This window comes from Engraulis encrasicolus, chromosome 18 (genome assembly GCF_034702125.1).
Source record: "Engraulis encrasicolus isolate BLACKSEA-1 chromosome 18, IST_EnEncr_1.0, whole genome shotgun sequence".
Taxonomy (NCBI): Eukaryota; Metazoa; Chordata; class Actinopteri; order Clupeiformes; family Engraulidae; genus Engraulis; species Engraulis encrasicolus.
Window position 1 is genome coordinate 17521368 of NC_085874.1, and position 10462 is coordinate 17531829.

General features: G+C 47.6%; 1 protein-coding gene across 1 annotated transcript; it reads right to left on the reverse strand.

The window, feature by feature from the left end:
- Positions 1 to 2390: 2390 nt before the first annotated feature.
- On the reverse strand, positions 2391 to 4754 carry LOC134469113 (claudin-20-like). The gene has a single exon (XM_063223157.1). The coding sequence runs from the start codon at positions 4547 to 4549 to the stop codon at positions 3416 to 3418; it is 1134 nt and encodes a 377-aa protein (XP_063079227.1). The 5' UTR covers positions 4550 to 4754; the 3' UTR covers positions 2391 to 3415.
- Between the last annotated feature and the right edge of the window lie 5708 nt (positions 4755 to 10462).

Sequence of the window (10462 nt, forward strand, 5' to 3'; positions counted from 1 at the left end):
CTACATGTACTGTAATATATCATTCATTATGGTTTTGGAAGATGGATAGCTTATTCCATCTGTATGGAAATGGTCAATTGCTGTGTATTTCCTAAATTGCAAAAGCCTATGAAACGATGACAGAGCAGGGCAGCACCTAAAATGGACAGTGCTATAAAGGTCACTCGAGGCAGGATGGAGGAAAAAAAAAACTCAGGCCAAACATTACAGACACCACCGAAAGCCGAAAGTTGTTTTTACAAAAAATGGCTGTGGCTTCACTGTAATTTCATGAATCACACAATCATTTAATTAATTAAAGGGTCGTGTCATGGTCTTGTAATCTAACTTCATGATTACCAGGTTCCTGATAGTCTCACCAAAAAGAAATATACGAAACAATGTTTTGTATCAAGACAGTTAATATTTAAATATGTGAAAAAAATCCAACATTCATATTTCTTTCAGACATTAATGTCCCTTTAAAGGTCCAGTGTGTATGTTTTCTCCTTACCAACCTATCATGCCCCCCCAAGTGAAGAGTACACATAATCGCTACAGTTGCCTTTAGACTTCAACAAGCTGAGACGTTACGCCCAACAGATCAGGTCATGGCAAAAGCACAAAAGGCACAGCCATATCCTTTATGTTCCCAGCCCGCTAATATATTTGAATAAGAGGCATGAATATGGACCAGCAACCCTGCAGTTCATGTATTAACAAATTTTACTTTTCAAGCCAATAGGAATACTTAGCAATGGTATTGGTAATAAATACCTATCCATGGAAAAAAAAAAAAAACTAAATCAGAAACTACATGTTACACAATGGATCTTTAAAACAGGACTACAGGTCCTTCAAAAAATTAATCTGTAGATCTTTACTAATATAGAATAGCTGGTCAAGGCTGAAAACATCCCCTTATCAAGCTATATCATCTCTTTAACCATATTGCCGTTGATACCTGGCCTCTCTTTGGAAACAGCCAGTTCAGAAACCTCCAAGGCTCCTGTGTCCCAGGTGAAGCCCTTTTGTTATTAGTTGTATTATTACTGTACAGTGTCCCATAATGGCAAATAATTAGTCTACGCCCAAATTGTTCAGTTGTTCACTGTATCCATAGAGACGTTCAGTACGTACTTGATTAAGTTTCGTTATGAGTTAAGTTTTGTTTGCTACTGTACACCATGAACTGAAGTATACGCTAGTGAACAAGCGAAGATTTGGACGCAGAGTACACAAAGTAAAAAAAAAGCAAGGTCCGGCACGTGTGAAGACATGCGGAGAATAACCGATCAACACCACATATGCGGGAAAGTGTAAGAAAAGCAGAAAAAAAGAACAATTGGATTTCAAAAGACAACTACAGTACAGCCATGCAGCATTTAGCAGAGAAGAAGAGCAGCAATATGGTAGTACCAGACGCATTCTGCATCCACAGAGTCATACGTAGCATTAAAGTCATTGCTGATGAAAACCTGTAACAGATAGTGTCTTTCATAAAATAGGAATTCAGTATCATATCTTGCTTTCAGAAAGTAATTTGCCCATACAGTACATAATATGATGCCATTGCTCTCGGTATCACAGGTGTATTTGCTTGTGCTTTTGCCTAAAGTATTTCCGTGTCGCTTGCTTTTATAGCCAATGAGATCCAATTTGTGTTAAGGGAAGGTGGGTGTATTGTCAAGAGCAGCTGCAGAAGCCGGGGTCACCTCTGTTCTGCGTAAGCGTTGCGCCCCATTGCCCACTCCCCAGTTCACCTCCCCCATCCCCGGGCCCACCCCCCACTACCATGTGAGCAAGGCAACAGCCAATGAGGGCTTGCTTTTGATTTTTTGTATCAGCTCTGTCACAGCGTCTCCTGCAGCAATGACAACAAGCGGACATGTGTTGTAAAGATGATGGGGTGCAAAAACCTATTACCCTCACGGCTAGAAAAAGACGGAGGGATGCCGTGTGCGTGTGTGTGTGTGTGTACGCTTGTGCGACTGTGTGTGTGTGTGTGTGTGTGTGTGTGTGTGTGTGTGTGTGTGTGCGTGTCTGTGTGTGTATGTGTGTGTGCGTACGTACGCGTGCGCGCATGTGTGACTGTGTGTGTGTGTGTGTGTGTGCGCATACGCGTGCGCGCATGTGTGACTGTGTGTGTGTGTCTGTGTGTGTGTGTGTGTGTGTGTGTGCTCGTCCCACCATAAATGAGCAGAGTGCATCCAAGCGACAAGCTTCCTAATGGGAAAGCAAAGAGCATCATTATCTCAGATGGGCTCCAACACACTGTGTTTCTGCCTCCACACCACGACCTGCTGGAAAACAGTCTGGACAAACAAAGACACACACACACACACACACACACACACACACACACACACACACACACACACACACACACACACACACACACACACGCACGCAGACCAAAGACACACACACACAGAAAGCATTTTCTATGAGACAATCAGCACACATTACACACACCAATATATCCTCTTGAGAAAATCTATACATCCCTCCTTTAAATTTTAGTTCTAAACTCTAACAGCAGCTGTTTGTAGCAACATTCTAGAAAGCGATAAGCCTTTTTTGCGTTGTAGCTGTAAAAATGTGTCTTATTTATCAACGAGGCATTGGCAAGTAGCGGACAGACAGCATGCGCTAGTTGAATTGTAATCATCCTACGAGCTGCGTTTGAGCCAAGCAGACAGAGATAACTGTAATCAAGTCATTGCGGGGGGGAAAGCTATAATTGCATATGCTATTGAAATGGTCGTCACCCCTTCTATTCAAAGCAATGAAGATAAGGAAATGTGTGCGCTTTTTCTTTTCGTATTCCTCGTTGCGTTTTAGCTTATGCCGGAAGCTTTGGTGAGGTAAAAACTGTTCCATGTCAGCCGTGCCGCTACGTCAATTTTTTCTCCCCCATTTTGATTTCACGACGTGTCATTCAAGCTGTACTTGTGCATTTTTTTGCTTTTTTTTGTCGTCGGGTGTTTCGTCGCTTCTACTACCTGATCTGTCCCCCTTTGTCCAAGCAAGCAAGCTCACAGCTGCAGCGCTCGCCTCCCAACACAACACCGAGGGCTTGCGGGATCCCCAGCCTGTGGGCTTGAAGATAATGGCAACACCTCCATCCCTCACTGCTTGCTGTGCAGAAGGAACAGATGAGTGAGGAAGATAACGTCGTCAAAGTCATTACCCTCCTCCTCCTCCTTCCTCCTCCCTTCTCCTCCTCCCTTCCCTCCCTCCCTTTTTATCCACTTCTCCTCCTCCACTTACCCCCTATTGCCTCAGTTTCTCTCTCTACCTCTACCATTTATGTCTGCCTTTCGTACAAAGAGGACAAGCCATGAACCAAATGCTTTTTAGTTTCCTTTCCTTTCCGTTGATGTCGCTCTTCCCTTTTTTCGGAGGAGGTGCTGTCCCTGCAGCAGAGAGGCAGCTAGACGTAGTCGTTGAGGCTGTACAGGGTCTTGACGTCCGGTGGTGGAGGAGGTCGCGAGCGGGATGGGGAGTAGTATGGCAGCTCCCGCTCCTGCAAGGAGTGCCGTGACTCCCTCTCCGGATAGGAGCGCCGGAGCTCCCTCTCCTGCAAGGAGTGCCGGTCCGCTTCGTACATCTTGTCTATCACCTGGGGTGATGGTGTCGGTGCGGTTGCGTACGAGTGCGACGGAGTGTGCAGCTTCAGCGGTGTCCGCGGCAGCGTCAGTGCCGGGGACGGCTCGTCTGCGTGGTGCTGGTTGTCGGCCAGCTTGTCTGCCTTGTCCCGGCTGCTGGGCGCGGGCAGAGGGGGCGGCGGAGGCACACTTGACGATTGCTCGACGGGCGTCGGCGGCTGCGTCTGCTGTTCGCGGGTCACCTGCTCCGGGTCCGTCTGGCTCTGTCTCGCCTGCCTGGACAGCCTCGGGTGCTGCAGCTGCGGCTGCTGCTGCTGCTGCTGCTGCTTGGGCTGGGTGGCCTTGGATGGACGCAGCGGGTAGGAGGTGCCTAGCTCCAGCTCGCCCAGCTCCCTCTTCCCGGGGCAGGACAGGCAGAAGAGCACCCCCGCCGCCAGGAAAAAGCCGGCCGACACAAACGCCACGTAGACGGCTCCCCCCGGCTCGTACTTGCTGCTCTCGGGCACGCGGGCGTCCAGGAAGGTGGTGATGACCACGTTGGTGAACCAGGAGGCGGGCACCAGGCACAGCACGCCGGCCGCCACGAAGCAGCCGCCCGCCGCGATGGCCGTGTGGCCCTTGGCCCGGTGGCTGCCGCCCCAGCGCGTGCACTTGAGGCCCAGCGCGGCCAGGCACAGGCCCAGCGTGGACATCATGCAGGAGAGCACCATGGTGGTGCGCGCCGTCTGGACGTGGGCGGGCAGCGCCAGCACCGAGTACTTGAGCGTGCAGCTGAAGACGCCCGTGCTCCACCAGGTGCAGTCCATCCACAGGCCCTGCATCTGGGTGATGGCCGTGATGATGTTGGGGCCCTGGTCGGCGCTGACCTTCCAGTTGGGCAACAGGGTGGCCACCGTTGCCCCAAACAAGCCCAGCAGCGCCAGGGCGAATGCCAGGATCTGGAGGGCGGAGGAGAGCATCACGGAAACCCACCAAAAAAAAAACCCTGACGAAACCAAAAAAAAAACCCTAATCAAACACGCCCTCCTCTCACTCCACCCTCCGTATTTTCTCCTTGCGTTTCAATGCGGTGGCCGGAGCCGAAACCAACACCACCACCACCACCACCGCCGCCACGTCACCAAAACCACCTCCTCCTCCCTCCTCCACTGTTGTCACCTTGGAGTGGCCACTGCGCTCCACTTTTTTGTCGTCCTCCCCGCTGTTTTTTTCCTCTTTTCTCGCCTCCCTCGGTCCGTCCGCTCGCCCACTCCTCCGCTCGTCTGTCCGTCCTTTGCAGGCGCCGCTATCACTCCCAGGCAGGTTTCCCCTCTGACAGCTGATAATGCCTCTGTCGCAGGCTCCGCTGGGCTGCGATAAAGAATGAAATGAGAATTGAACTGAGCGAGTGAGCGTGACGACAAGGCAGATGGGACTCTGGGAGCTGGCTGGTTATGCACTGGGAAAGGAGTCTGCTATCTTTTTTTTTTCCAACAAAAAAATCTGCCCCCCTCCCATCAACGCCCCACAGACCCAAATCCGTACTGTACTTCTCACACCTCTCTCCCCTGTTTGGGCTGCAGTGGGGAGAGTAAATGCCCCCCCCTCCTTGGGATGGACCGCAATTTTTGTACTCTGTATTCCAGTTGGGTAGAGTTTTTTTTTTCCTTTTTTTTTGAAGCAGCTCAATTATGTGAGTTTAAAGTGGCAGCGTCTCTTCATCTGCATTAATACCCTTTGGCAACAGACTCCTCTTCCACAGTGCCAGGTAAATAACACAATAACTACTTCAACTTACAATAATATGTTCAATCCATTCGCCAAATCACACGAGCATGCATGTTGTGTCACCGCTTACATTTCATCCACATTCTCTCGTCCCGTTTGCGGCAATTTTTTTTCTTCTCCCACCCCCAACCAACTACAACAACCAGATCATTTCATGCCTCATTGATATCTGACTCGCTCGTTGACACAATACAACGAAAGGTTGTATTTAGCAGAGCGGCGAGTGATGTTTTCTGGGACGGAAACAAAAGTATGCCTTACCTGCCCCTCTCCTGGCGCAATGCGTGCAGTTGCAGCTGCAGCTGTACGTCACGCAGGCGTCACAAGAATTTTCCAAACTCTAGAAAAGACAAGTAAAAATGAAGAAAATGTGAGAATTGCCACAGAAATCACAGCATTCACTTTAAAAGTCTTGTTTCTCACCAACATGCTCGTCTAAAGACACGATCGGTCCACTTCATCTGTTACTGAACGCAGCTGTGCTGCTATGTGGCAGAATGGACAGTAGAATGACACATGCGCGCTCCCACACACACACACACACACACACACACACACTCACACACACACACGTTCACACGGCAGGTACCGCAACGCTGAGTAGTGATTCGCCGCAGTCAAAAAACGAAGCTCGGCTGACCCTGAAGGTCATTCTGCCCCGATAAAGAAATGCGGGACAGGAACGCACGCAACTCTCTCTATCTGCCTCCGACCGCCGCTCCGAAAGCGTGAGGTACCAGATAGGAGCCTCCGATAAAGCTAATAATCACTCATATTAAATGTAAACGTCCCCTAACTGCGTGCCAGACGAGGAAATGAAATGGTCCATTATTACCTCTTGACAGGCAATTAACTGTGGCCACGCGCTGAATGCCTCTGAGGGTAGGCAACCGGACGCTTTAGTCAAAGAAAACGAGGCGGGGGTGCGAAACAAAAAAAAAAACCTTTCTGCACCCCCCACCCCCCCACCCCCTTTTTCCTCTTCTCTGCTTTTGCTGCTCTGTTGGAAATTATAGACTGTAGAACACGTCAGGGCACTGGAAGATATATCCCCAACGACTCCCAACCACCAACCAAACCATCCCTCATTTTCCATCCTCTAAGTCCCTCTCTACCCCCTACTACTCCCCCTCTGCCTGCTTTGTGTGATTTTTTCCCCCCAGTATCTGAGGAGACATTAAATTACGGTGTACTATCTGATGGATGTTTGGTGTAATCCGCAGCTTATGTCTATGTCTGTGCCGCCGTTGCGTCTCTGCTCCCAGAGATGCTTTGGGTTTGGAGGCTGAATAATCTCGACCACCCAATCAGTCAGGCACCCCCCTTACACACTTTGGCTGACTTGTGGGACCAAGCGGCGTAAACATAAACTAAAGGCTACTTCATTTTCACCTCAGCACGTCCCTTTTCTTCTCTGTTTTTCGCAGAACCTTTCCTCAATTTCCCTCTCCCTCTCCCTCTTTTTCCTCTTTCCATCTAGTATTTCTTCTGCTGTCTCACTTTCAGTCTGTCTCTCTCACTCTCTGTCTCTCCCTCTATCTCTCTCTCTCACACACACACTTTCTGTCTAGTGGACTGCCCCCCCCCTCTCTCTGTGTGTCATTCTCCTTCTCCTTCACCCTCCCCTCTGGGTCATTCCACGCCAAATCAACAAGAGCCTGCGCACTTAGGTCTCAAAAAATTCTGAAAATATTACCAAGTGTACCCATGGTACTTTAGAGAAACACTGTAAATTTATTTGAATGTAAGATGTATACTCTCCATGTTACAGCCAATTTTACTGGGGGAGGGGGGTGCCCATTTTGTTCACACTCTTTTTTTTTGTCAAAGTTCACAAGCCCGTAGCTCAATAACTAAACCATGTAGGAAGTTCAAATTTGGCATGCTGGTATATAGATAGGAATAGTTTGTTGCAAAACTGTCAGTTTTGGTCTGTATGATCCTGCATCGTCATGGCATTCCCTCAAAGATGATACAAATTGTACTGGAGTTTTTTGCTGTGCTCTGTTTAGGCCTTCAGAAGACATATTTGTGCCCAACATAGCCTCTTGATTTTTTCCCCTTGTAGAGACAAGTAGGAACACTCTCATAAAAATCTATAAATAGAAAGGAAAACCCCATTAGTGTTTGACCAGAAGGACCCTCAACAAGTATGACAAATCATTTTGGGTGTCATTTTCAGAGCTCCAGAACCCCTTGTGGGATTGTCCACAGATTTTTATTTTATTTTTTTCTTCATTCTCCATGAATTCTTCTTTTTAAAAATGCAAATGAGACTTGTCTTATGTGATGTTTTCTTTTGTAATTTCCAACCTGAACATGGGCAACATGCACATTGAGGGCAATATGTTTTCTATGCGTTTCTTCCGCTGCCATCTGCTGGTCAAAAAAAGTAACAACATGACTCCTTGTGCCTGACCTACTGTCTCTTTTGGTGTGCGAACCTGCTCCCACATTGAACGCTCCTGAAATCATTTAAATTGAAAGGGATACCTGCACCCTGCACAGGGACTCTCGGGTGATCATGTCTGGGCAAAATTTGCATTTGATTATTTAGCCTTTACATTAAATGTTATCGAAATCATGTTGCTCTCTTTTTGCATTTTGCCCATGTATAGGGTGGAAATTACAAAAGAAAACTTCAAATAAGACAAGTCAAAGTGTCATTTTTAAGAAGAAGAATTCATGGAGAATAAAGAAAAAATATATAAACAAAATTTCTGGACAATCCCACAAGGTGTTCTGGTGCTCTGAAAATGATACCCAAAATGATTTGTCAGAGTTATGCGGTCTTCTGTTCAAACACTGATAGTTACCTTTCTATATATATATTTTTATGGGAGTGTTTCTACTTGTATCTACAAGGGGAAAAAATCATGAGGCTATGTTGGGCACAAATATGTCTTCTGAAGGCCTTAACAGAGCACAGCCAAAAACTCCAGTACAATTTGTATCATCTTTGAGGGAATGCCATGACGATGCAGGATCATACAGACCAAAACTGACAGTTTTGCAACAAACTATTCCTATCTATGTACCAGCATGCAAAATGTGAGCTTCCTACTAGGTTTAGTTCTTGAGCTACGGGCTTGTGAACTTTGACAAAAAAAAGAGTGTGAACAAAATGGGCGCCCCCCTCCCCCAGTGAAATTGGCTGTAACATGGAGAGTATACATCTTACATTCAAATAAAGTAACAGTGTTTGTCTTAAGTACCATGGGTACACTCAGTAATATTTTCAGATTTTTTTGAGACCTAAGTGTGCGGGCTTTTGTTGATTTGGCGTGGAATGACCCCTCTGCCAGTGCCTCCAGCATGTTCCCGCCTGCCATCAAAAGAAAGAGAAACACAGCATATTCCCAAAACCTCACTCTCTCTCTCACACACACACACACACACACACACACACACACACACACACACACACACACACACACACACACACACACACACACACACACACACACACACACACACACACACACACACACACACACACTGCTGCTGCTCACCTCCCAGGCAGCAACAACACACCAGTATAGCTCAGTGTGAGAAAATATGATATGAATGAACCTGGAGCATAAACATCATTTAACCCTGGCGGTGAACTCCTCCTCTCCCCCGACACCCCACCACCCCCCACCCGCCACACTCCCTCCCTCCCTCCCCACAGCCTAATATTCATAAAAGGGCTGTGCTGTCCCCCTCCCACATCAACCCCCCTCCACACACACACACACACACACACACACACACACACACACACACACACACACACACACACACACACACACACACACACACACACACACACACACCACAGAGCTTGCCTCCGGGTGCAGCACCGCCACAGCTCCCAAAGGGAATTCTAGGAAACCCTAAAGGGCACGGTGGCCATTAGCACAGCTGTAGGCCTCATTATGGGATAGATCGCATCGCTAATGAATAGAGTCCATTAAAAGAGTATATATGTGCCAAGTGTGTGTGTGTGTGTGTGTGTGTGTGTGTGTGTGTGTGTGTGTGTGTGTGTGTGTGTGTGTGTGTGTGTGTGTGTGTGTGTGTGTGTGAGAGAGAGAGAGAGAGAGTAGTTGTTTAGGCTGGTGTGTGTGAAAGTCTTCGGTTATACTTTTGGGTGTACATTGATATGTCCCATTTGCGTGTCTGTGTGTGTTCAAATTTTGTATTGTGTACTACTGTATGTGTGTGATTGTGTATGTTTGAGTACTGTATACAGTACATGGGGTCGCCGTGTTTGTAAACACAATGTTGCAAGGAGGGGCAAGACACTGGCAGCCAACCACGTGAGCTAATTTTTTGACCGACAGCGGTTTCCAACAATCAGAGGTTGAGTTGTGCGCAGCTAGTTTCGCGCATTCAGGTTATAAACAAAAATGTAAATAGGGGTAATATTCAGGGTGTTCTCTCTCGCTGGGCTGTCTCTGCACTGTAGGTGGGTGGGTGGATATGGATATGGATATGGATGTGGATATGGATGTGGATGTGGATGTGGATGATGCTAATGATGGAGGGGGTGTTGGCCTGTGTCTATCAGGAGTGCGATCAGTGGGAGGCTGCGGAGGTAGCTGTGTAGGTGGAGGACCACCAGTGCAGGCAGGAGCCAGACACGAGTGGCCCAGAGAAGCTAATGCAATCTGGGGCCGCCGCGGGTAGAGAAGAGGGGTCATGTCTCCGTTGCACACTACAGATGTAGGAGTGGGTGGGAGTGATGTAGTGTCAGTAGCCTATATTTAAATGCGGACAGGCTGGATATGGATGGAAGTGGGACTGTTTGTGTGTTGGACAGGAAAGATGAATGCACATGCTGTTAAAAGTGAGGCTAGAACGGTAGAACCAATAGCTGTATACAGCCATTGGGTAGAACTAAAAAATAAAATAAAAAGTGAACATACTGTATCAATCTTGTTAGTTGGTTTAACCTGTCAGCGCTATGTACTGTATGTTATGTAAGGGATAATGTATTGTCCACACGTGACTATAGGAAAATATTTTCCCGACGGGGCGAATAACACCCCCCGACGCCGAAGGCGTATAATAAGTTATGATATACTATACAGTACATGAGTCATGGCAATGTTGAGTTTATG

Excerpts from the sequence above, each read along its gene's own strand:
- LOC134469113 (XM_063223157.1), bottom strand. The coding sequence starts at position 4,549 with ATGCTCTCCTCCGCCCTCCAGATCCTGGCATTCGCCCTGGCGCTGCTG.